Here is a 24705-nt window from a genome sequence, read left to right as displayed (position 1 = left end):
CAGCACCTTTCTACTCTCTTTTGGGGTCATTCTAGGCCTCTTCTCATCTTCCACAGGGTTCTTCCTCCCATGCTTTGAATATCATCCTTCAAGTTAACCAAATGCCCTTCCCGAAACCTCCCTCCCCTGACACAAATACCCCCAATTAAAAGGAGACCTAGAACACCTCTCCTGAGATCAGACCCTCAGGACCACACAAGCCCCAAAACCTGTACCGAAGCAATCCTGGTTCCTGCTGTCACTGAAGTGTCCTCTTGTCTGGGCACTTCTTCTGCACAGCCCTAGTGGCCAGTGTTTCAGTGTCCTGTGACTGAGGACTTTCCATGAGCCATTTCTGAAGGGCCTGTGGCCATGGCCTCATGGAGCTTCAGTGTCTCAGGCATCCTGAGGTGCTTTGCTTAACTCTTTCCATCTCTTATACTGTGATGTTGGGGTCCAGTATCGTGCCATCTGTGCCCTCCCTCCCTTGGCCCAGATTACCCAGCATTTACCCTTCCCTGTAAATAGTGAGCCCTCTGAGGCCACAGACCATGTCTTCACTTATATGGAACAGTCAGAACTCCATCAGAACAGGTAGGTGGGTGATGGAACCATGAGTGGACAGTTGGGTTAGAGGTGGATGAGAGGGTGTGGGGAGATGGGTGTGTGTGTGATCAATAGGTAAATAGATAGGTGGGTGGATGGATAAAAGAGCCACCCAATCTGAGCCTGCCTGAGCCCTTGTGTGCTGCCAGGCCCTGCAACAGGAACTGGCTGTTTATCGGAGCTCCATGGAGAAGCTTGATCAGAGGGCCCACACCCTCAGTGGCCCCGAGGCCCCTGAGCAGCTGAGCATGGTGCAAGAGAGGCTCCAGGAGCAGCTGCGGGTGCTGCAGGAGTTGGCAGCCTCACGGTGAGAAGCTTTGCACCCCCTCTGGGTACAGGGTGTCTAGCCATGGTTGACTGTACGTTCCCATACCACAACCCTGAATTGGAAGGAACCCATGACCCCAGGCCCACAGAGATGTGTCAGATGAGTCCTTGCTATGTGTTGCTCACCTTCTTCCATAAATTCCTCAGTGATGGCCCGCTGGGCGGGAACGTGCACCTCCAGCTTCCAGCGAGCCATCTCTTCCCCACATCCATACCTTTCCTGCCCTACACTGGCCTTCCTGTGTTTACTTCTCCCTGAATCCAGAGCCACAGGCTTGGGCAGAGAACATGAATAACCTCTTCCTTCAGGTTACCCCCTGTGGCTGGACCAGTTGTCCCCAGGAGGGTAGGCACCTAACTTCTGGGGAACCATGGGCCATCCCCACAGGGACCGAGAACTGGAGGGCACCCTGAAGCTGCACGAGTTCATGAGGGAAGCTGAGGAGCTGCAGAGCTGGCTAGCTTGCCAGACAGAGGCAGCCAGAGGAGGGGAAAGCCTCGGAGAGGACCACGAGCACGTCCTGGTGAGAAGAGGGCTGGGGCAAGGAGGAGCCCTGAGGCAGAATGCTGGGGGCGAAAGAGGCCATGGAAGTGGAGCCCTGGCTAAGGACAGATGTCTGAGCGGAGTGGGCAGGTGTTGCACCTGTCTAACCCCACATCGCTGAGACGTCACTGACGCCTCACTTACAGGCTGCTTGCTGCCTTGCCACCCACCCTGTCACCCATTCCTCTTTTTCTTAGCACCTCTGCACCAAGTTTGCAAAGTTTCAGCACCAAGTGGAAATGGGCCACCAGCAAGTAGTAATCTGCCATCAACTGGTGGAGAGGCTGCTGGAGCATGGGCACAGCACTGCCCCCAAGGCCCATCGGAAGCAGCAGGAACTGCAGTAAGTGCCCAGCAGGCCAGGCCAGGGGTGTCGGTTTGGGGAATGTGCAGGGTAGGCAGCTCTTAGAGTGTTAAGAGAGGGGGCAGCATGCTCTGAGGGAGGGCCACATGACTCTGCCTGCCCATGAGAAGTCTGCAGAAGGGCTGGTCCAGGGAAGCTGAACCAGCCACAGATGGCCGTGACCTGTGCAGGAAGGTCAAGGCTGGGAGTGCAAATCCAAGAGCTCTGCCCAGACCCCCACTGGCTCCCAAGACCTGGAGGAGGAGCTGAGGGAAGACGGCCCAGCTGCCTACCTAGTGAGTTTGGATCCACCCCTAGCCTGTGTACCATGCAACAAGGTCATGACTTGTTCATAACTTCTAGCACAGAGCCTGCCCTGGCAGGAGCCTTAGGAGCTCAGTGAGAGTTTGCAGAGTTAATGAGAAATGGAGAGAAGACATGGCCTGTGCCTTTGAGCGTTTATAATTGATTGATAATATTCAGACTGGAACACACAAGATGGAAGGAATGCCACAAGGAATAGAAATCAACTAAGTACTGAATTTGATAGCAGCAAAAGATTGAATTCATAGTAAAGCTGGAAAGATGGGCTCCAGGGAGGAAGGTTTGCAGACAGGGCCAGAGGCAGGAGAGGAGTTTTGGGCCAGTCCTGGAAACACCCAGAGAGGAGGAGAGCTGGCCAGACTTAGCAAGGGGGCGGAACGCGATGCCGGGTCAATAGCTGATGTGTTGCTGGTCTCCTGCATGCTTTGGGGCAGGGCTGCCTGGTCGGAGCTATGGGAGCTGACCCAGGCCCGAGGCCAGCTGCTCAGAGATGCCGAGATCACGCTCAGAGTTCACAGAGATCTGTCGGAAGCCCTCACCCAGATCCAGGTCTGAGCCCAGGGGAGGAAGGGGATTTTTTCTAGAAGTGCATCCACCCCAGGCTGTGCTCCACCTTCCATTCCTAATCCTCTGGGCCCTCTCTTCTCAGAAGAAAGCCACAAGCCTCCCCAGTGACTTGGCCCAGGACCTGCGTGGGCTGGAGGCCCAGCTGAGGAGACACGAGGGGCTAGAGCATGAACTTGTGGGCACTGGGCAGCAGGTAAGCCTAGGTCTGGCGGCCTCTCCCACTCAGGCCCCTGTAGCCCCCTCAGCCCTGCCCAGCTGTTCCTCTAGATTTTCTGTACTCCCTTGGGGCTTATACTTGGGCTCCATCTCATACGGCAGGGCATGGCCCAAAGAGGAATCTGTGGGATGGGCAGGCCCTTCTGACTCTTGGAGAATATGACCCTTCCCTCCCTATACCCCACCCTGAGCCCAGCTGCAGGAACTGCTGGAGACAGGAGGCAGAGTGCGGAAGCTGGGCCCTCAGGCCCATGCAGTGCAGCAGAAGCAGCAGGCACTGGCGCAGGCCTGGGAGGCCCTGAAACTTCACATGGAGCAGCGCAAGGCCCAGCTGGAGCAGGCATGCCGCCTGGCGCGCTTCCGCACGGCGGTGAGGGCTCCTTTCCCTGGGGCAGCACGTGTGTGTGCAGGGCGGGGAGGGTAGGGGGACATGTTGTACCATGCATGGACATGCACTATGAGGCCCTCCAGCTCTGGAATGAAAAAAGTGTGGACATGAAATGGGAGACCATGAGCACATCCGAATATCGGTCTGGCTGGCCAGAGAGCTGAGCACATGGGGTGTAGCAGTGACTGTTTAGGCTTGGGTCAACGCCAGCCCAGGTGAGTGACAAGGCAGTCAAGAGACAAGGGTCCCAGCCCGAGCTGAGAAATAAAAGTGGTCCAAGAAAGACCATAACTGGAGATTCAGATGTTCTAGACGGTGACCTCGGGAGCAAGCAGCATCTACCTAACATGTGCGTTTAGCTCTGTGCTAGGAGGGTGGTAGAAGCTGTGTAAGACGGAGCCACTTCCCTCGTGGAGCCTGTCTAGATGAGGAGATGAGCCTAATATCCAAGAGAGTCAGGTTGGGACAATGGGCCCTGGCGTGGGATGTCCCCAGAGTCCCCATGTCCTGGTGCCTGGTAGACCAGAAAGCTCAAACTATGACTGTGGAAAGGTTTGTGTTTAGGGACCCAACTCTGCCACTTTCTAGATGTGTGGGCTTGCGCAAGACACTTAATTCTAGGTTGTTAGCCTGTTGGTGAGTGCCCAGAGTTTACAAAACTCTTTCATGCATATGGTGCCATTTACCCTTCGTCATCTGTGCAATGAGACGTTTGGACAAGGCTCCAAGGCCCCACCAGCTTGAGCATTGTGTTTGTACACGAATCGACAAAAGTGGTTTACGTTACACTGGAAATCCAGAAGACAAGGCGAGTAGTGAGATGTCAAGGTGCCAGGGAAGCCTTCATGAATCAAAGAAGGCCTTGGCACTTAAAAAAAAAAAAAATGTGTGCACTTGGAAGAGGTAGAAGGAAGGAGGAAGAGCTTCTAAAGCAGGGGAGGCAGCAGAAGCGGAGGGTGGAGATGAGCCTTGGTGAGGGCGACAAGGAGGCTGGGCTGGATATGGAGAGTTTAGTTGATCTGGGAGGATTGGGTAAGATGACAGTAGAGGAACCAGGTGACAAAGGGCCTCTGAGCCTCACCTGAGGCTGTGACCCAGGACAGCTCAGGCCACTGCAATGAATGAGTGGATCCAGGTGGTTGTGCCTCAGAGCCTGGTTCTCTGCCACCAACCCAGTTCTCACCCAGCTCTCTCCCTCCATCTCTTTGGGATCCAGATGCAGGACTACATGTCCTGGGTGGCTGGTGTATGGCAGGAGCTGCAGGAGGACGAGAGCTCCCAGGAGGCCAGCAGTGTTCAGATAAAGCTCAACATTCACCAACAGCTTCGGGCAGAGCTGGAGGCACAGGAGGAGCTACACCAGCGGGCCACCCAGCTGGGCCAGCAGGCACTTCTGGCTGCAGGGACACCCATCAAGGAGGTGGGCTCCCTTTGCTGGTGCACCCCAGCCTCCCCTGACCTCACCTGAGCCTGACCTCCTTGTGCCCTGCCTCACTGTGCACAGGCCTCTCCTCAGAATCCTCCCTCAGAATGTGTTTCTCTCTCGTCCACGCGGCTCCCCCCAGCACAGGCTCCCAAATGCTTGTCCCCAGGTCCAGGAAGGGCTGCAGGCCCTGAAGGACAGGCGGGAGCAGGTGTTCCAGGCCTGGGAGCAGAAGCAAGAGAGGCTGCAGGCCACACACCAGGAGCAGCTCTTTCTCAGGAAGTGTAGTCACCTGGAAGAAACCCTCACGGCCCAGGAGGCAGGTGCCCTTCCCCCAACACACACATCCTAGTGCTCTCTCTGCTCCGTTTCCCCTCTCCCTAACTCGCTTCCTTGCTCCTTGGGGCTCTGGCTTTTTCCAATATGGAGCACAGAGGCTGTGTATCACCTCAGAACAGACAGCTGCTAATGGCTGAGTGGACTGGCTGTCTGGACAGTCCCTGATGGCCTCTGTTTCTTTTTTGTGGGCTGATCCAGGTCTCCCTGAAAACCAGTGTCCTGGGGAGCTCGGTGGAAGAGGTGGAACAGTTGATCTGGAAGCATGAGACTTTCCAGAAGGTGCTGACTGTCCAGGATGAGAAGGTATTGGGCTCGGGAAGTCCTGGGCCTTGTCAGAGTTGGTGAGGTAGAGGGCAAGGGAGTCTGGGAACTTTGAAGAGTCCTAAAGGGGGGACGTGGTGTGCTTTGTGTGTACCCATAGGCAGTGTTGGGGGGAGGCGGGGGAGGTGACCTGTGAGGCTAGGGGTATCTGGTTAAGGCTAACTAAGCAGAGTTAGATGTTTGGCTCAAGAGGACCTTGAATGGGGTGGGCCGTGCTGCAGGAGCAAAGAGTCCATTTGGCCCCATATCATTTTGTCACTGGGTTCTGGCTCGCTGGGAGATGGGCCAGCCTTAAGTCAACCCTAGGCCACAAAAGCCTGAGGGAAGGGGCTTCTCAGTGGGCCAGCCCCTGCTCCGTTTCCCCTGCTCCAGACTCACCAGCATGACAGGCTGTGCCCCCACTCCACAGGAGGCAGCCCTGTGCGAGCAGGCAGACACACTCAGAGGCCCCAGGGTGCAGGACCTGCTCCGCACAGTGTTGGAACATCGGGCTCGAGTGAAAGAACTGGCAGAGACACGAGCACAGGCCCTGCACACCTCCCTGCTGATGGCTGGCTTCGCTAGGGCCGCGACCCAGGTCAGAGGGCACCCCCTAACCCAGTGCCTTCTGTTGGGCCACATTTTACATTTAACAAATGACATTCACCTTCCTGGGCTCTTTCAGCCCTGACCACAACCCTGTAATGAGAACACTGAGGTTTGGAGAGTTAAACGGCTTTCCCAGAGGCCATGCTGAAGCCCAGAATATTTGAGTCAAAGACCCTGTGTGCAGAGAGCCCACTGCATCCTGAGCTCTCGCAGGGCCATGTGGCAAAGAAAAGCAGGGGAGAGAAGCAGTGTGGTCCAGAGCCTAAGACCAGGCAAGCCTCATCTCCCAACATGAACTTCCCCACCCACCGGCCCTGCTGGCTCCTTCCTGTGACTTGCTAGAGGAAGCGGGGACTAGCTGGGCCTGGGACATGTCTTCCTGGTCTAGAATCACTGGTTCTCATTTATAAGCCTCTGCCCAACTCTGCCCTTGGGGCCAGCGGTCAGCTACCTGAGCACAGCTAAGGGTAAATGGGTGGGACATCTCTGTGGACCGAGGCAATATCAGCATCTCGGAATCCATGTCCCCACCCCACCAGGCCGAGGACTGGATCCAGGAGCGGGTCCAGCAGTTGGAAGAGCCACTGCCTTCTGGAGACCTGAAAGATAAGTTGAGGCATCTGCAGAAGCACCAGGCCTTCAAGGCTGAGGTCCAGGCTCATGAGGATGTCATAATAGCTGTCACCAAGGTAACAGCCAGGCCCTCAGCCCCAGCCCTGCCCCAAAGTTGGACTCCAGGATGGCCAAAGGGGAAGGTCTTAGGCAGGAAGCAGGGTGGGTGAGGGCTGTGATGGCAGAAAAGCAGGAGGAAGGGTAACTTAACAGTCACGATCTCCTGGTGTCCCCTGCCTCCCCAGGAGGGTGAGGCTCTCCTGGCACAGAGCCACCCTTGGACAGGGGAGGTCTCTCAGAAGCTGCAGGCACTGCAGAAACACTGGGAGAAGCTGAGGCAGGCAGTGGCCCTCCAGGGCCAGGACCTGGAGGACATGCGGAACGTCCTGAAGTTCCTGCAGAGCGTGGAGTGTGCAGAGGCCTGGATCCAGGACATGGTGAGGCTCAGCTGGGCAGGGGCATTGCTGAGGGTGAAGTTGTACGGCTGAGGGTTGGGGCCAGCCCTAGCCTGCAGCCCTCTGGTTCCCTGGGCAGGAAGCTCCCAAAGCCACCACTCACCCCGATGCTGCCCCAGCAGCTGGGGGCTGGGTGCACCAGGGCTGATGCTAAAGAGTTCTGCCCTCCCAGGAGGTGGTGGTGAACATCGGTGACCTGGGCCAGGACCTGGAGCACTGCCTGAAGCTCCGCAAACAGCTCCGGGAGTTCCGGGGAGTCTGGGCCGGGGTAAGGAGGCCATGCCCGGGAGAGGTCGGCCAGCGCATCCCCGCACTGGGAGCTACAGCTCAGAGTACTGACCGAGTATGGGCTCTGGAGCCACATGTGGGCTCAAGTGGCAGCTCCACACTCTCTTCCCGCACGTGCTTAGGCAGACTTCCTCATCTTGCCGAGCCTTAGTTTCTTCATCCTTAAAATGGGGTTAACACCTACCTCATAGGTAAGAGAGTAATATGTGCAGTGGAGGAAGCTAAGAAAGGGTACATGGGACGCTCTATACTACTTTTCCTGTGCATCTATAATTATTTCAAAATTTAACATTTAAAAAATGTATGTGTGCCTGGACATAGTAGATAATTGATAACCGTCCTTTAGCTTCACAGCATCTCCTTCTCACTTCCCTGCACACACACCCCCAAACATCTATTTTTCTTAGTGTGGTGTAAGGGGAATTGGACAGATAGATGCACAATCAGATGTTTGAGACCAAACACGCTAAACGCATTCCCCTGATGTTAAGTACCCATGATTTGTCAAAGGGCTGCAAAGCTCCAAGCTAAGATTTCCTTTACTAATGGAGGAATGTCACAGCCACTATACCAGATGCTGTAGTAGAAAGAACACTAGATTCAGGAGCTGGGCTTGATCCGGGCTCTGCCCCAAAGCAGCCACATCAGCCATTGAGCTCTGCTCTGGCACTTACAAAAGGAGAGAAACCCTCTTCCCTGCCTACCTGATCTAAGACACTTCATAGGGATGTGCTTTGGAAGTTTAACAAGCTCTACAAATACAAGGTGGTTTTCCCAAGGGCAGGAAGCCTGAGAACACAACCCACTGTCGGGGGCTCCTCCCTAGGTACCTTTAAGCCCTACTCGCTGTCTTAAGCAGTGGCAGCCTCAGCTCAGTGATAGGGACATCCAACTCCAGGAGGCCCAAGCTCACCATTTTATTCTACCCCTTGCTTTGCTTTTCTTATCCCAAGAAGCTGCATTTTAACTTTAAATGCTTCTACTAATCAGTACATACCCACCCTCCCACTCTTGCCTGGTCCTGACCCAGAGAGCACATTTTTTCTAGTCTTAGAGACAACTCTGGGGCTCCTAGTATATCCTTCTCCTTGTACCCGGGATGGGATGGAATATGATGGCCACGGCGGAGGAAGCCGCTGTCTCCACTCCCCAGACAAGCTGCTCCTCACGCTCTCTCAGGCCCAAACAGACCCTCCAAGTGCTGACTGGAGCACAGAGAAGGGGCTTGGAGCAGCTGGCACCAATGCCCTCACCCTGTCCCACACAGGACATGGTGGATGATACCTACATCAGGAACATCAATGACTTGTCACTGCAGCTCAAGAACAGGGACCCCGAGCAAGTCAGGACCATCTGCCAGCGGCGACACCATCTCAACAACAGGCCAGTCCCAGAGCCAGAAATGGTGGGGCAGGATAGGGGGCTAGAGGAATACCTCAGACTGAGCCTCACACCATCTCTGCTAGGTGGCACAGTTTCCATGGCAACCTGCTTCGCTACCAGCGGCAACTTGAAGAGGCCCTGGAGATACACACATTGTCTCTCGAGCTGGATTCTGTCACAGAGCAGATTGGGGAGAAGGTAAGCAGCCAAAGCGCAAACACAGCCCGTGGTGGGGCGTTGCTCGCAGAGTCCCCCATGTGCCCTGCCCCTTGCCCGTCTCACCTCTTCAGGGTGGGGACTTGGAGGTCCTGCCAGGGGTGTGCCAGGGAGGTGCCAAGGGCTCTCAGAATCAACTACAGACCACAGATGCCCCCACTGCAGGCTCAGAGTCCAGCCCGCCTGCACCCTTTTGCCCCCAGAAGCACCGTGGGTCCAGAGGCCAGAGCCTGCCACCCCCAGTTTTTTCCTCTGTTGTCCCTGAGCAAGCCCTGAGCCCACAGGAGGTTTGTCCCAGGCTTGTGTCGGCCACTGCAGAGAAACGTGGGCTGCACACTGGTAGAGGTGGAAGTGAAAAGCCTGAGAAGCCCCAATGGATCTTCCTACTCTTCCTCCGGTTCCCACCTCGGCCAGGCCTGGCTGTCCATGCTCAGTTGCCCTTAGAGGCATGAGAGTTGAAGATCGTGCATGTGAAAGCACCTCACAGATGAAGATCACTACCTCAGAGGACATCCCCACCCCAAGGCTCTCCTCAGAACCTTCCTCCTTTGCAGAAGGAAGGGGCCTCTGGTCGGGGCAGGCACCCCGCTCCGGCCCCTCCGAGGACACTGGGTGCTTACTTTCCACCCACAAACCCTGAGGCCAGTGATCCCTCTGCAGTGAAGGAGGAACTGGAGAGAGGCCAAGTCACTATCTCCCCATTCCTCCTCAGGCCGCCCTGGTCCAGACCCTAGACTGCGGGAAAGATCTGGAGAGCGTGCAGAGGCTGCTGCAGAAACACGAGAAGTTGGAGCAGGAAATGGGCCTCATTCAGGCCCAGGTGGAGGTGCGCTGCTGGGTGTGGAGGTGGGCCCAGGCCAGGGTACCTCCTCTGTGGGACGCTGTGCAGAGGATAACGGGTCTTCAGGACCTTGAGAGCCAGCCAGATCCACTTGGCTGTTATTCCCACAGACTGGGGGCCTCCTGCAGCTGGGGACCCCACCTGCATAAAACCTGCCCTTCCACCCCAGCCCCTGATCCTGCTTCCCTCAAAAGCCCCTAGAGCGTGAGGTGGGCCGCCTCTGCCGAAGAAACCCCAGGGCAGCCCACAGCCTCAGCAGCAAGCAGCAGGAGATGGTGGACAGCTGGCAGCGGCTCCTGAGCGGGGCCCAGAAATGGTATGAGCCCTCGCTGCCCTTCCTGACCCATCCTCAGGCTGCACGCTTCCCCTTGGCCCTGGTTTTCCCCTGAGAATCTTTCTCCATCCTTCAAATAGCTGTCTGTGTTGTCACCCCATTAATCCCAGCCCCTGGGCTTGTCTTTGGCTGAGGGGATTTTAGGCACTGGTGGGCACAGGGGGAAAAAGGGCTCGGAGGCCCCAGGACTAGCCTATGAACCCTGTGGGCAGGAGGGAGTCGCTGGATGCCTCACACCAAGCTCAGAAACTGCAGGTGATGCTGCAGGACTTGCTTGTCTGGGCCCGGAGGCTGCGAGCTGAGGTGGACACCCGAAGCACCCCCCGAAGCCCTGCAGAGGCCCAGCACATGTTGGAGAAGCACCAGGAGCACAAGGTGAGCAGCTGGGATCCTGGGTCCTTTCCTGGAATCTCGCCTCCTCTCTAGCCTCTCCCTTACTGTAATCCTAACCACCTCCCGGGTCCTTTCTCAGTCACCTGCTTCTGCCTTTCTCCTCTTCTATCCCACCCCCTCAGGGGTCTCCCATCTCTCCTCCTCCTCACTGGGCCTCCTCCAGCCCTGAAGGCCTCGGCCTCTGGGATATGAGCCCAGTCCTGTTACAGGTCGAGCTGGACTCCCGAACAGATAGCATCAACCTGACCCAGAGCACAGGGCAGCAACTACTTGCAGCTGGCCACCCATCCGCCCCTGACATCCGCCAGGCCCTGGCTGGTTTAGAGCGGGAGCTGAACAGCCTGGAAGGGGCCTGGCAGGAGCACCAACTCCAGCTCCAGCAGGCCTTGGAGATACAGGTAGGCAGCCTCCACCCTGCCCCCACCCCTCCCACTGGGGCCTGCACTGACCCCAGGGCCCCTGGTCAAAGCCAAAGACAGAGAGATTGCTATGACAGGGCCTCTTACCACCACCCACCACCCACCACTCACCACCTAACCCTCCCACAAGTCTGGCCTGCTGTAGACTCATCCTGTTGAGTCAGGCCCTCAGTCCCTGTCTCCACTGGACCAACAGGTTTACCTCACCTGCAGTGACTGGACCCTCTGCTCATTTCCTCTTGCCTTTATCTTTCCCAACAGTTGTTTCTGAGGTCTGTGGAACAGATGGAAAGTTGGCTCAGCAGCCAGGAAGCCTGCCTAGCCAGTGAGGGTGTGTGGGTAGGTGCCCAGCAGGAGTGAGGAAGTGCTTACAAGAATAGCGTTAGAGATCAATTCCATCAAGTGCTGCCTGAGCTCCCCAGGCTAAGAGGATCACCTCACCTCAACCATGTCAGTCATGGAGCTGTCACATGCCCATTGATGTGAGCAGTTCTTATGCACCTGGGCTAGGCCCCACCAGAAATGCAAATGCCGTGGGAGCTTAGAGGGTGTGCGTGACCCTGGACCCATTCTTGCCTCCTTCCCACCACCCTTCTCACCGCTGCCCTCCTCACGTCCTCACGTGCAGAGGTTTGCTTCTGTCCCACCACTGTCCCAACCCTGTGGCAGGCAAGCCTGACTCATGGGAGACTTCAGAGAAAAATTGGGCTAGCCCATTCCGTGCTGAGGCAGCGTTACTGGGAGCTTTTCACCTGTTTGATGAAAAGCTCCACCTGCCCTGGAAATTTTGACCCTTAAACTTTATTCCCAATACCTTCCCTGGCTGAGAATCTCAGTCCTAAAGCCAGATTCAGCCTTGAGGTGTTGGTTATAGGGCTGTGTTCATGCAGAACACTCAACATGGGGGTATTTGCTAGTATGGCTGTAGGTGGGAAAGCAGGTAACTTGGGATGGGGAAGGGGCAGCCCCGTGGATGGTGTCAGCTTCCTCTGTTCCCATCAGGACCCCTTGGCCAATGTGGAGACTCTCCTGTGGAAGCACAAGGTGCTGGAGCAGGGCCTGGAGGCACAGGCAGAAAAGATCAACGCACTGGAGGCCACAGCCCACAACCTGCACTGGGGTGGGCACCCTGAGACCCAGAGCACCCTGAGCCGGTGCCAGGCCATGCTTCTGAGGTACCTCTGGCTCTGGGGCTGAGGGGAGCTGTGGGCAGGCTGGTGTGGGCATAGGGCGCCCGGCTCTTTCCTTCCTGTCCTCTGTCTCTTGGACCAGGCCCTCCAGCCTCTTCCGAGGGCTGCAGTCAGATGCCAGGGCCTCACCACCCCCACCCCCACTCAGTGTCATCCCTGCAGAGAGTTGGCCCGTTATGGATATCAGGCAGCACATGGTGATCCACCTGAAATAAGGGGGAATTTTACAGAGACATATACTGGAAAACTAAGAGGAAATGACCTACTGGAGTGGTGGTATCCGGGCACAGGGGTTAAGTGTCAGCCTCTAGAGCCAGAGAGACCTGGATTCCTTGCTACTTATTCGTAGGGACTTGGGGAAGATTCCTCATGGAGTCTCATGTCTACAACGAAGGGATACCGATGCCTGCCTCTTAGGGCTGTGTGAAGATTGAAAAGGTAGCCTTGGTGTCTCAGCACATTGCCTGCCTGGCAAGTGGGCAGGTTAACAGATTTTTTTAATGCTCATTTAACCGAAGCCGGTACAGCTTACAAAACAGGAGGTTCTTTTTCCCCATAAAATTACATCTGGTTCAGCTGCCTTGCCCGGCTCCTCAGACTTTTAGATCAAGGCAGATTTGACCAGAAGCCCATACCCAGCTGGCGAGGGTCTCCATCTCTCAGAGAGAGCCCACCAGGGCCCTTAATGTTGGCTCCTTGTGCTGGTCCCCTGGCGAGGGTGGACCCCTACCTGGAAACCCAGGGGGTTTTGATTGACAGATATCAAACACTGGTTTGCTGGTCTCTATCAATACCCCCTCCCCCCTAGTCACCTTAAATGGTTCCTGGCAAGGCTGGCTGACCCCCAGGACAGTGTCACCCTGACACCCTCCACTCCTGGGCTTCTGACATCCTCTGGGGTGCATTTCTATTCAGTCGAGCCTCTCAGTGTCTCGCCTGGCCCCCATACACTTTGGTATCCCCAGCAGGAGGAGACAAAGGTTAACACACCAGTGTGGAAACTGTTGAAGGGAGACGTTGTGGACCCCAGGGCATAGGGGGTGGTGGTATTGGAACTTCTTTTCCTATTTATTTTATAGATCTCATTTCTAATTTTTATTGTTGTGCATAAGGCAGTGTACTTCATATATTGGTACAGAGGTACATACATATATTAATCAGTATATATACACATGCATACACACAAATACATATATGAGGGGTACCTCTCAAAAAATTCTTACTAATAGCAGTGCGTGTTCAAAAAAGTGGTTTAGACAATGTACTAGTTTGCTCAGGCTGCAATAATAGAAAGCCATAGACTAGGTGGCTTAAATAACAGACATTTATTTTCTCACAGTTCTGGAGGCTGAAAGCCCTAGATCAAGATGTTTTCAGGACTGGTTTCTCCTTAGGCATTTGTCCTTGACTTGCAAATGGCTGTCTCCTCCCTCTGTCTTCTCATGGTCATCTGTGCCCGTCTCTGTCCTAATCTCTTCTTATAAGGACACCAGTCGTATCATATTGAAGTCCACCCTAACGACTTTATTTTGACCTAATTACCTATTTAAAGACCCTGTCTCCCAGTACAGTCACATTCTGAGGTACTGGGGATTAGGACTTCAACACAAGAATCCGGGGGGACACAGTCTATCCCATAACAGACACTAATAAAGAGGGGAAGTAGAATGTTTATTTCAAAGGAAACCCCAGATTCAGGGTATACTGATATCCAAGAAGGGCTGTCCTAGGCTGGAAGGGCACCTATATGCACACATATGTGCATGCATGCACGCGCGTGCACACACACACACACACACACACACACCCCTGTAGCAGTTCCAGGTCCTGGTGGGAGGACCTGTGGCCTCATGAGACCCTCCTTCTGGCAGGAAAGAGGCACTCCTGGAGCGAGCCCGGACCCGCCGTCACCACCTGGAGGAGCTCCAGCAGCTGCAGACTTTCCTACAGGATTCCTTCGAGGTTCCCCATTTGGGGTGGGGAGTGGTTGTGGTGGGGAGAAGGAGCCCTCTCAGAGAGAGGCCACCCTCCTTGGGGCAGCCCAGAAGTTAGAGGGGAAGAGAGCCCTAGGCAGCAGAACCTGGTCCTCCCTGTGCGCCCAGGTGGCTATGTGGCTCAGGGAGAGGAACCTGGTGGCCACGGAAGAGGGATGGTGGGACCCAGCCATGCTGCAGGCACAGTTACGGAAGCAGCAGAATCTCCAAGCTGAGCTGGACACAAGTGTGCATCAACAACAAAGGCTGCAGATGGTGAGGCCCTGGGGACCCAGCTGGGGGACTATGGAAAAGCCTGGCAGGCCAGATCCTGAGGCAACCCCACAGCGGCCCAGGAGCCGCCCCATCCGTAATAATGGATGGCCGACATTTCTATGCGCAGGCACCGCACCGTGTTAAGCAATAAAGGGCAGTGAGAAACAGTAGTTTCCCTGGGTACCCTCTCCAAAACTGGTCCTTTCAACAATTTTAAAGATGTGATGGTTTTTAAAACTAGCTTGGAAAGACAGGAGGGGATACCATCCCAGCACAGCCAGCAGTCCTGTGGGTAAAGGCGTCAAAGCACAGAACCTTTTAAATTTATTCTCTCTTACCTACGAAGAAGCTCAGGCCGTGACCCTGGGCCGGCTCCCTGTGGTACAAAGTGCCCTGCTAAGTATTTTCAATGTTTGTCCTCATTTAAACAAAATAACCATTATTACTTCTAAGTAAGGCTACTGAGTTCAAAGAGGTTAAGGAGCTTGCCCCAAACCACACAGCCAGAACGCAGAGACTTGGCAGCTGTGGGGCTGGTGGTTGGCACTGATACAAGTGCCCCGGCACCAGCAGCCCATGTTGTGGCTGTAGGAAGGGCAGAGGCTGCTGCAGGGAGGCCACCCAGCCTCGGAGACCATCCAGGAGCGGCTGCAGGAGCTGGGAGAGCTCTGGGACGAGCTGCAAGCCAACTGCCAGAAGAAGGCAGCCAAACTCCAAGAGACCTGCGAGGTACGGCCACGTGGGCTACGAAGCAGGCTGAATGGGGCTCCAGGCCTCTCCCTCATGCCTACCTTTGTTCTGCCTCAGGTCCTGCATCTCCAGAGGAGTGTGAAGGAAATGGAGAGCTGGCTGGAGGCCATGGAGGTTGAGCTGAGAGTTCCCATCAGGGGCCAGAACCAGGCTGAGCTGGAGGAGCTCCTGGGCACTCAGGGAGAACTGGAGGCAGCAGTGGACAGGCAGGCCAGGCAGGCACAGGTGCTGCTGGGCCAGGCCCGGGACTTTGTACGAGAAGGCCACTGCCACGCCCACGATGTGGAAGAGCAGGCCCAGCGGCTGCTTCAGAGGTAGATCTGCCTGTACACATCCTTCCCGCCTGCCTCCTTCCTGTCCTCTCATCTCAGGGCTTCCCCCAGCCCTCGGCGAGGGGCACAGAGTGAGTGAGCAATGCATCACCATCTGGCCCTCACACTGATGACCATAGTCCCTACCTGCCCTCCACCTCTGCAGGCTGGAGAGCCAGTGGGAGCCCCTGCGGGAGCGCAGGACAACCCTGGAGGCCCACCGCCTCCTCTTGCAGTTCTTCAGGGACGCTGATGAGGAAATGGCCTGGGTACAGGAGAAGCTGCCCCTGGCCTCTGCCCAGGACTACGGCCAGAGCCTGAGCACTGTGCGGTGCCTGCAGGAGAAGCACCAGGTGTGGGTCCACCCAAAGAGAAGGAAGCTCAATCAGCCAAGGAAACGATGCTGAGGCCCTACTGGGGGCTCAACCTCAGGGGCTTCGGGGGCACCCTGGTCACAAGGACGGAGAACTCCTTGAGGGCAAGTCTGTGGGATCCCACGAGGCTTCAGGCACAACACTGGGGGCCCCAGCAGAGTGCCCAGTAGCAGCCTTGGTCCTGTCTTCCTCTGCCTCCTCAGAACCTGGAGAGTGAGATGAGCAGCCATGAGGCTCTGATCCAGGCAGTGGTGGGCACAGGGCACAAGCTGGTGCAGGCTGGGCACTTTGCTGCCCAGGAAGTGGCTGCTCGGGTGCAGCAGCTAGAGACCACCATGGGCTGCCTGCGGGCAACGGCTGCGCAGAGGTGGCAGCGGCTGCAGCAGGCTCAGGAGACTCAGCAGCTCCTGGTGGAGGTGAGGGGGTATGTGGGGCTCAGAGGGCTGGCGTGGGCATGAGTAAATCCGGGGTATAGCAAGCCCAGGAGGTGATTTATCAGGGAGCTCCCGGCTCTGTGTGTCTTCTGTCACCTCCAGTTAGCTGGTCCGCCCTCAAAGTCTTGTGCGTTTCTTAGAAAACAGACCTTCCGTTTGGTTTGGTTTTGCTGAGGCTTCAAACCAGTGCTTCTCAATGAATGCTTTACATCAGAATCACTTTTAAGAAATGTCCGTACTCAGGCTCCATTCTAGGCCAAATCAGAATCTTTCAGGGTGAGAGCCAGGTATAGAGCATTTTTAAAGCTCTCAAGTGATTCCAATGTACAGCCAGGCTGAGAATCACTCTTAATCCTGACGTGTGAACTGTAAGCAAGGATCCCTGGAGGGCATTGTCCCAGGAAACCTACTCTCTGTTACCCCAGCTCCTAGAGGCGGAATTCTGGCTGGCCGAACGGGGCTGTGTCCTGGACATCGAGGATGTGGGCCAGAATGCTGAGGCCACGCAGGCCTTTCTGCGGCGCCTGGAGGCCACCAGGAGAGACTTGGAGGGGTTCAGCATGCGCATCGAGAGACTTCAGAAGACAGCAGCCCTCCTTGAGAGTGGGCAGGGCCCAGAAAGGTGGGTTGGCGCCAGGGCCATCAAGGGAGGAGCTGGGAGAGGCACGCTCTAGAGCCGTGTGAGGATGGTCCCTCCTGGAGAGGAAGGTCTCCAGTAGGGTTGTCTTTCCTGCCACAGCCCCGAAGTCCTGGCCCGGATGCGGGCAGTAAAGGAGGGGCATTCAGGGCTGCTGCAGAGAGCAGAGAGCAGGCATCAACGCCTGCGGGAGCAGCTGCAGCTCCACCAACTGGAGCGGGAGGCCCTGCTCCTTGATGACTGGCTGGCCAGCAAGGTGGCCACTGCCGAATCTCAAGACTACGGACAGGACCTGGAGACCAGCAAGGTGAGACACTCCTGAGCAAACCTAGGGGGGAGTGGATTGAGGCCGAACAAGGACAAAGACGGTCTGCGTCTGGGGAGGCAAGGGGGCGAGAAGGGGAGAGAGGGATCTCGACTCTGGCAGGACTCTGCAGTTCTAGAGTCTGGGCCGAGGGGAGCCAAGGCCGTCAGATACTGCCAAACCAAATCCTTCGTGAGCTTTGAGAGCTGCTGGACACCACTTCCAGAGTGACCCTCCTGGCTCTATGCTCTTGCAGGTTCTGGGAGAGAAGTTTGATGCTTTCAGAGAGGAAGTCCAGATCCTGGGGCCAGCCAAGGTGCAGGCCCTGAGGGAGCTGGCACGCAACGTGGAACAGGCGGCACCCGGGTGCTGTCCCCAGATTCAAGCCCAGAGGAGTCGCATTGAGGCCACTTGGGAGAGGCTGGACAGGGCAATAAAGGCCCGCACACAGGTAGATTGCCGTAGGCCAGGTGATGAGTGGCTAAGGGGCAGAGACATCTGTGCTTTTTGCATGCGCCAGAGACAACCAGACCCTTCAGGAAGGGGGAAGGGGTGCTGTGTGTGCGTGTGTGCGCGCGCACGCGCAGCCTCTAAAACTCCCAGCTGGGTCTCATGGTCTTCCACCTCCTGCCCTCTCCACCTATTTGATTCCTCTAAGTACAGTTCACACCTGCAAGAGAAACAGCATGTCTGGCCAGCTTCTGACCCCTGCCAAGCCCCCTAACACACAGGCTTCAGTTTTAAGATATATGTCTTGCTGGTCTCTTTAACGGCACTCAACTGGGCGCGATCTCATCAGGCAACAGTTTTCTTCACTCCACTCATTTGCTCTTCTTGTCTAAGTGCTCTCAATGAATTTTTATGCCAAGGAAAGCTTCAGTGTTCCCCCACAACCTTAGCTCTGAGCCACAGCTGGTAGTTTCTATAAAAGCAGGCCAGCTCCTTGAGCCCCTGGCAGACCCCACAGCCAGGAGATGCCATCTCTGAGGGGCCAGGCTAGAGCGGCCTTCTGAGCTGACCCCTTCCTCCTGGCCAGACCTCTCCCCCCGTGACCAATCTCCTTCCTCCCATGGGCCCATCGCCACCAGCTTCAGAGCCTCCATCTCTGTCTTTCTCACGCTTTGTGCACTGAAGACCCTCTCCTAACAAGATGCCCCCTGAGGCCAGACCACATCATCAGTAACATCCTACTTTAGTTCATTGAGCAGCTGCCACATCTAGGACATTTTCTGTGCCTGGTGGTCATGAGCAAGACACTAAGCCCGAGGGTCCTTATTATTTACAAGGAGGTGGCCCAGGAGGGTATGTCTCCAGGGAGGAAGGACCCTGGGAAAGAGCTCAGCCCAGAGCAGGCCCTCTCTCCTCTTCCAGAACCTGGCCATGGCCTGTGAGGTCCATGGCTTCGAGCAGGCAGTGGCCGAGCTCCGGAGCTGGATGCAGGAGAAGGCCACCCTGATGGCAAGAGACACCAATGACCACAGCCTTTTGTCTGGGCAGACTCTGCAAAAACAGCACAAGTGCCTGGAGGTGAGTGCCCACACCCCGTGGGCTTCCTGTGTGAGCCCCACCCTAAAGGCAGTGTGTAGGGGGACCCCAGAGAGGCCAGGACTCTCCCAACCCAGGGACTGCCTGCCCGGGTTGGGGAGCAGAGCAGAGGTGGCCTGGGAGAGTCTGGGAAGCAGAGCAGAGGTGGCCTGGGAGAGTCTGGGAAGCAGAGCAGGACTCCTCAGAGGAGACTTGATGCTCCCTGATGAGTAGCATGTGGCAGGTTGCAGAGGGTGAGGCCTGATAGTGTGTTCTGATGGCAGATGGAACTGGCAGCTGTGGAGAAGGAGGTGGGACGGGTGCAGATGGAGGCCTGCCGACTGGGCCAGCTACACCCTGTGGCTCAGGAGAGCCTGGCTCAGCAGCTGGCTGAGGTGCAGGAGGCCTGGGCCACCCTGGATGCGAAGGCCCAGGAGCGAGGCTGGCAGCTGGAGCAGGCTGCCCAGGGCCGCACCTTCCTCGGACGCTGTCGGGAACTGCTGTAGGTGGCATCCTGCCCCAGCTGTTGGCTTAGCTGTTCCCTGTTGTGTGTGGAGGGGTCACCCCAGCTCTTTAAGGAACTCTACCTCCTCCCGTGCAGCTCATGCCCTGCGCTCCCTTCACCCCATGCTGCCCTTCGGTCCCTGACAGCAGCTCTCTCTCCCTGCCCCACAGAGCATGGGCTCAGGAGAAGCAGGCACTGGTGTCCTCAGAGGAGCTGGCTGGGGATATGGCAGGGGCTGAGCGGCTCCTGGGGCAGCATGAGGAGCTGGAGCAAGAAATCAAGGAACACTGCCTTCAAGCCCAGAAAATAAAGCAGGAGGGGCAGCAGCTGGTGGACAGTGGCCACTTTATGTCTCTGGAGGTATCGGCACAGAGGTGGGCCTGGCGCTGAGCTGGACACAGAGCCTCATTACTCAAGGCCTCACAACCCCTAATAGGAGTGAGGACTGTGGGAGAGGAAGGGCAGGCTAGGGGCAAAGGGAGAGGGACAGAGAAGGGGAGGGTCCAGGCCTCTCAGCCTTCCGTGGACGCTTCTGCTGGGCACTCCAGTGCCGCTCCACCTGGGTGGCTCCGCCCAGCATCTTACCCACAGCACCCGCTCCCCACCAGGTGATGGCAGGTCTGCAGGAGCTGGAAGGGCAGCTGCAGGCGCTCAAGGAGGCCTGGGCCCTGCGCCGGGATTGCTGCGAGGAGAACTGGAGCCTGCAGAAGCTGCGGCAGGGGCTGGACCAGGCCGAGGCCTGGCTGGCTTCCCGGGAGGGCCTCCTGCAGGACCCCAACTGTGGGGTGAGCCAAGGTCTTGCCCTCTCACCAGCTGCACCGACCGTCCAGCAGCTACAGCCGAGAGAAACTTCTGCGGCTCCTCCTCTCAACTGGCCACCCAGGCGGGCTGCAGAGGGTGAAGGGAAGGCTCTCGGCACCCCCGGTAGCTGGTTCTCACCCTGCCTTGCTTCTCTCCAGGACTCAGTGTCCGATGTGGAGCTGCTGCTCTGCAGACACCAGGACTTAGAAAAGCTGCTGGCAGCCCAGGAGGAGAAGTTCGTTCAACTGCAGAGGACGGTGGGGGTGAGCAAGGAATCCCAGGAGATGGGTCCTGAGGGCTGGTGGTGGGAGCAGTCCCAGTCTCAGCCTGAGAGTTGGGGGGTCTCCCCAGGGCACTTGCCCTTCAGGAAACCCCCATTGTTCCCCTTGCCAGCTGCAGTATACTGTCATTCCCATGTCCTGGTAGGCTGGGGTGACACTGTGGGCTGGGATGAGGGAGAATTCTAAGCTGAAGGGAAATGGGCTCTCTCTGGGTGGGAGAGCTTTGGGGAGGAGAGACTGGGCATGGAGCCCCCACCCCTGGGGCCCTGACCTGACTCACCTTGCTCCCCTCCCTAGATGGAACGGAAGCTGCCGCAGCAGGCGAAGGGGCTAAAACCTGGAAGAGTTGGCAGTGGGCTGACCTCCCTCCAGCACAGGCCCCTTGGAAGCTGGTGGCCTAGGGCATGGCTGGCTGAGACAAGGGACCTACAGCCAGGTGTCCCTGTCGGGCAGCACATACCCTTGGCCACCATCGTCTCCCTGGAGCAGGCAGCCAGGCCGCAGCAGCCCAGCGGGGCCCTGGGGGTAAGGGCCACAACCTGGAGCCAGTGCCGAGGCCCAGGGACCTGGGGCGACTGGGCAAGGGAGAGGAGCATAGCCGACCATGAGGAGGTTGGGAAGGAGTGGGTACCTAGCCACCCTTACACAGGGGGCCCCGTCCTCTGTGCTGGTCCTCATGTTTCCTGGGCCCCATCTTGTACTTTCAGGATGCTAAGGGTGCCCCCACCATAGAAGGGTCTTCGGAACTTAAGCAGCAGCTCCTGCCTGGGGGAGGGCAGGTAAGTGCCAGGAAATTCCTTTCCTAGGCACCTCCATAGAATCTCTAGTGGGGCTCAGAGGGGCCATCGGGGCCTGGCCCCATGGCACTGTGGACTCTAGGTGGACTCCCCTGACCCCAGCCTCCATTCTTAGGAGTTTCTTCTTGGGGCCACTTCACAGTTTTTGCCCCCACCCAGGTGGACGGTGGGAGTCCTCTTCCTCACATTTTATTTTCCCTGTAAGTTGCTTCCTGGCTCCCTCATCCCTATGGGCACCTTGGTTCTGGTGAAGCTGGGGTGGCCTCACCCACCTACTCGCCACAGCCCAGTTCCAGTCCCTGGGACGGCTGCCACAGGACCTTGGGGGACAGATCCCTGAGCCTGTTCCAGGAAGCGAGGACAGCAGAGGTAGACAGAGAACAGAGAGGGCCCACTGGGAAAAGCTGAGATGACCATACTGACCCCTGCCTGTCATATTTCCTCAGAACATGGCTTCCACATCCACCCTTGACCTCATAGGAGCCCAGTGTGAGAGGCTAAGGGAATACCATAACAGGAAACACACTTTTTCCTTAAGGTAAGGGCCAAGTAGAGGGAGAGAGGCTGGCCTGGGACAGGCTGCCTCAGCAGGCGTGGCCTCCCGAGAGCAGCCTGGAGGCAGGGGTCCCTGCATGGGAGGTGGAGAGTTTGATCCATGACTATTTGGGTGCAGGCTCAGCAGCGGGGCAGAGATCCTGTTTGCAGCACCATCTAAAGGGCAGGGTGAGAGCTGGCATCAAGCCCTAAGCAGAGCATCAGGTAGGCTCTAGGGAAACCCTGGGGAAGGGGAGTGGGGGGCACTGACTCCCTGGGCCTCAAGCTGCTGGTGTTTTATGCATCCTGGTAAGTTTCACATCTAGTACCTGTGTAGCCCGTGAGGTAAGCGTAACTTATTGCCTTTTCACAAAGAATTTAAGGCCCAGAGAGGGTAAGCAACTTGCCAAAGCTCACACAGCTAATTAGTAGAAGAGGTGGGGCCAGGCTTGATCCCCTGGCTGCCTCCTGGTCCTGTTCTGTCTCCTTTGGAGTCTGCTGCTCTGACACCCCTGACCCTTCTAGACTCTTCATGGGCTTTCCCAGGCTCTGCTCTGTCTGATCCTGGGGGCTTCTCCATCATTCATAAGTTCTCACACACCCTGAATGTAGACAGTGGTCAAGGCCAGCTCTGCTACCAGGAGGTACATGTAGAAAGCACCCCGTTGTACCTTCTGAACAGTGTGTTCATGGCACGTCCTGAGGCTGCTGGGGTGCTACTGGGAGCCCCCTCCTACTCCTCCCCATCTCTCTGGTTTCCTGGCTCCATTTCTCACACTCTGATTCCCTAGGAGTTCCCTGAACCTGTCCTTCCAGGATCCCGAAGGGATACTGAATTTCTTCAGAATCCCCTCCAGGCTGAGCCTTTCTTAGTCATCTAGGAGGCAGGATACACTGGGTGGAACCTGCCTAGGGATGCTCAGCCTACAAAGCATCCCCCACATGGAGCTTCTGCTGCATACCTGGCCTCCAAAAGCAGGAGCATTTTAGTCTGTTTGGGCTGCTGTAACAAATATACCACAGACTACGTAGGTTATAACCAACAGGCATTTATTTCTCACAGTTCTGGAAGCTGAGAAGTCTGAGATCAAGGCACCAGTAGACTGGTTGTCTGGTGAGAACTGTCTTCCGGTTGCAGGTGGTACTTTCTCACTGTGTTCTCACATGGTGGAAGGGGCAAGGCTGCTCTCTGGGTTCTCTTTTTAAGGGTTTAACCCTCATTACTTAATCACCTCCCAAAAGCCTGTCCTCCTAATAGTTTCACCTTGGGGTTAGGATTTCAACATATTGGGGGGGGGGGCGGTACAGAAATATTCAGAATATTGCCTAGAAGTGGGAGCATGCAGGGACTCTGCCTGTAGCTGGCCCAGCATCTAGGCCAGGGCTGACCAGGGTTCTTCCTTTGCTCTGCAGCCCACAGTCTGAGCCCAGAGCTCACAGCCAGACCTCTGGACTTCCCAGCTGAGGGTGCGCCCAGCACGGCTGCTCCACTCAGGTAGGGCCCCTGGGTGTGTGGGCAGGCGTCCTGAGCCTCCATGACCGGCACGGCCCAAGATCCTGGGACTCTGACCTACACTGTTAGGGGGTGGGGTAACCCCTATATTAGAGAACCTCAGTGACCCCTAGGAAATAGAAAGCCCCCACCTAGCGTCAACCCCTGCTCACTCCCTGCAATGACAAGAGTCCGGATCATGAGGCTTCCTTACCACCCCTCCAGATTCTACAGCTGTCCCCCACCCTCCTCGCTGAGGGAGATGCACGTGGGCAGTGACAGCCACTCACAGCCCTTGGAGCCCCCCGAGATGGCTGGCCCTGCAGAAGACACTGCACAAGGCTCCCGCCACCTTTCCTGCTCAGGCCAGACCCAAGGTGAGGGGAACCCAGGTTACCTTTGCCCATGCTAGAAGCTTGCCTGGCTCTGTCCACCTGGAACCCACACATCCCTCACTCTTTAGACCTCCTTCTCTCCAAGATGGAGCATTGTTTGCAGGACAGCCAGACCTCTCCTACACCTTTGATCTTGTCCCTGCTCTCTGCCTTCATCTTGCCTCCCTAGTCCATGGACCTGTTCCCTGCTCCACGGGGAAACAGAGGCCTTTCTGTCCTAAAGAGACCAGGAGTCAGAATGTTACCCAGATATACCTACAGATGACCCCAAGACCCACAAACAGATGCATACAGAAACCCACATGGAGACAAACCCACACAGAGCTACAAACATGTAGAGACCTGCCAGACGCACACAGAAATACATATGTACTCACACGCACACAGACACATACACAGCCTCATGCCTGAGGAGCACTCACATCGTAATGGGTGGCAGCCATGGTTGAGGTCTCTGGTATAATCATCTACTCACACTCCTGCAGGGCCCACAGGCTCCAGTTTATGATTCAGATGATGTGCTGCTGAGTTAATGGGCCTTGTCCTGGACAGAGTGGCTTCTAAAGCTACAGGGCAACCATTCTTCTTCTCTGTGATTCTAGTCACATGCCCAGGGCAGGGCCTGAGAGTCATTGGGTCATGAAAAAATAGCATCTACCCCACACACCATGGTCACTCCTACAGCTACCTGCTGGCACCCCGTATCCAAATCCCACATAAAGGCTAGGAGGTAGGGTGTCCCCAGGGAGGCCAGAGGCCTGTAGCACTGGTGTGTGAAGAAGGTTCTGAGGTGGCTAGGTTTCTGAGGCCCTAAATTCACTCTGCCTCCTTGTTCTCCCCATAGGTCTGGGCCCTGAAGCAAACCCTGAGGTGGCAGCAAACCTCAGGGCTAAAAGTGAAGACACCCTCTAAGGGACCAGAACAAGACTCAGCTACCAGACCCCTCAGGACCAACTGAGAATGGATGGCTCCTTTTAAGAGACAGGACACCCCTACGGTCACAGCTTGGTGAAGCTACGCCACTGGCCTCTTTCTTTGGCTCATCTGGTCGCAGGTCTGGCCACCCCTACTGTGGCATAGGAAGCAGCCTTTTGATTGAGTCCCTGGTTACACCCCAAGATTCTAGCCTGGGTCAGGGGTGCTGTCATTGCCTATAAGTTTGTTCACCTGACCCCAGGCTGCAGCAGTGGAGACCCCTAGACCAAACGGGCCTCTGGCCTG

The 24705-nt window shown here is 56.6% G+C and overlaps 1 protein-coding gene across 1 annotated transcript in view; it reads left to right on the top strand.

Annotated features, from left to right (window-relative positions):
* The window catches only part of SPTBN5 (spectrin beta, non-erythrocytic 5), a 45178-nt gene extending 20503 nt beyond the window's left edge, over positions 1 to 24675 (top strand). Inside the window, exons 27-68 of the mRNA XM_036238240.1 lie at positions 735 to 892; positions 1301 to 1436; positions 1654 to 1799; positions 2558 to 2672; positions 2773 to 2883; positions 3103 to 3276; positions 4511 to 4714; positions 4887 to 5036; positions 5255 to 5359; positions 5787 to 5954; positions 6505 to 6654; positions 6823 to 7014; positions 7205 to 7300; positions 8588 to 8703; positions 8787 to 8901; positions 9632 to 9745; positions 9955 to 10076; positions 10307 to 10469; positions 10697 to 10885; positions 11168 to 11245; positions 11909 to 12081; positions 13968 to 14058; positions 14199 to 14345; positions 14937 to 15074; positions 15153 to 15409; positions 15573 to 15759; positions 15984 to 16196; positions 16640 to 16836; positions 16954 to 17158; positions 17412 to 17606; positions 18527 to 18682; positions 18964 to 19181; positions 19355 to 19544; positions 19793 to 19969; positions 20144 to 20248; positions 20564 to 20791; positions 20974 to 21045; positions 21510 to 21601; positions 21737 to 21822; positions 23011 to 23092; positions 23315 to 23466; positions 24329 to 24675. Coding sequence (XP_036094133.1) covers positions 735 to 892; positions 1301 to 1436; positions 1654 to 1799; positions 2558 to 2672; positions 2773 to 2883; positions 3103 to 3276; positions 4511 to 4714; positions 4887 to 5036; positions 5255 to 5359; positions 5787 to 5954; positions 6505 to 6654; positions 6823 to 7014; positions 7205 to 7300; positions 8588 to 8703; positions 8787 to 8901; positions 9632 to 9745; positions 9955 to 10076; positions 10307 to 10469; positions 10697 to 10885; positions 11168 to 11245; positions 11909 to 12081; positions 13968 to 14058; positions 14199 to 14345; positions 14937 to 15074; positions 15153 to 15409; positions 15573 to 15759; positions 15984 to 16196; positions 16640 to 16836; positions 16954 to 17158; positions 17412 to 17606; positions 18527 to 18682; positions 18964 to 19181; positions 19355 to 19544; positions 19793 to 19969; positions 20144 to 20248; positions 20564 to 20791; positions 20974 to 21045; positions 21510 to 21601; positions 21737 to 21822; positions 23011 to 23092; positions 23315 to 23466; positions 24329 to 24396 — 6231 coding nt within the window. The 3' untranslated portion in view covers positions 24397 to 24675. The remainder of the gene's footprint in view (positions 1 to 734; positions 893 to 1300; positions 1437 to 1653; positions 1800 to 2557; positions 2673 to 2772; positions 2884 to 3102; positions 3277 to 4510; positions 4715 to 4886; positions 5037 to 5254; positions 5360 to 5786; positions 5955 to 6504; positions 6655 to 6822; positions 7015 to 7204; positions 7301 to 8587; positions 8704 to 8786; positions 8902 to 9631; positions 9746 to 9954; positions 10077 to 10306; positions 10470 to 10696; positions 10886 to 11167; positions 11246 to 11908; positions 12082 to 13967; positions 14059 to 14198; positions 14346 to 14936; positions 15075 to 15152; positions 15410 to 15572; positions 15760 to 15983; positions 16197 to 16639; positions 16837 to 16953; positions 17159 to 17411; positions 17607 to 18526; positions 18683 to 18963; positions 19182 to 19354; positions 19545 to 19792; positions 19970 to 20143; positions 20249 to 20563; positions 20792 to 20973; positions 21046 to 21509; positions 21602 to 21736; positions 21823 to 23010; positions 23093 to 23314; positions 23467 to 24328) is intronic.
* The last annotated feature ends 30 nt before the right edge of the window (positions 24676 to 24705 follow it).

Source organism: Rousettus aegyptiacus, unplaced genomic scaffold, assembly GCF_014176215.1.
Source record: "Rousettus aegyptiacus isolate mRouAeg1 unplaced genomic scaffold, mRouAeg1.p scaffold_m13_p_3, whole genome shotgun sequence".
NCBI classification, from domain to species: Eukaryota; Metazoa; Chordata; class Mammalia; order Chiroptera; family Pteropodidae; genus Rousettus; species Rousettus aegyptiacus.
This window is presented reverse-complemented; position numbering and strand designations above follow the sequence as displayed.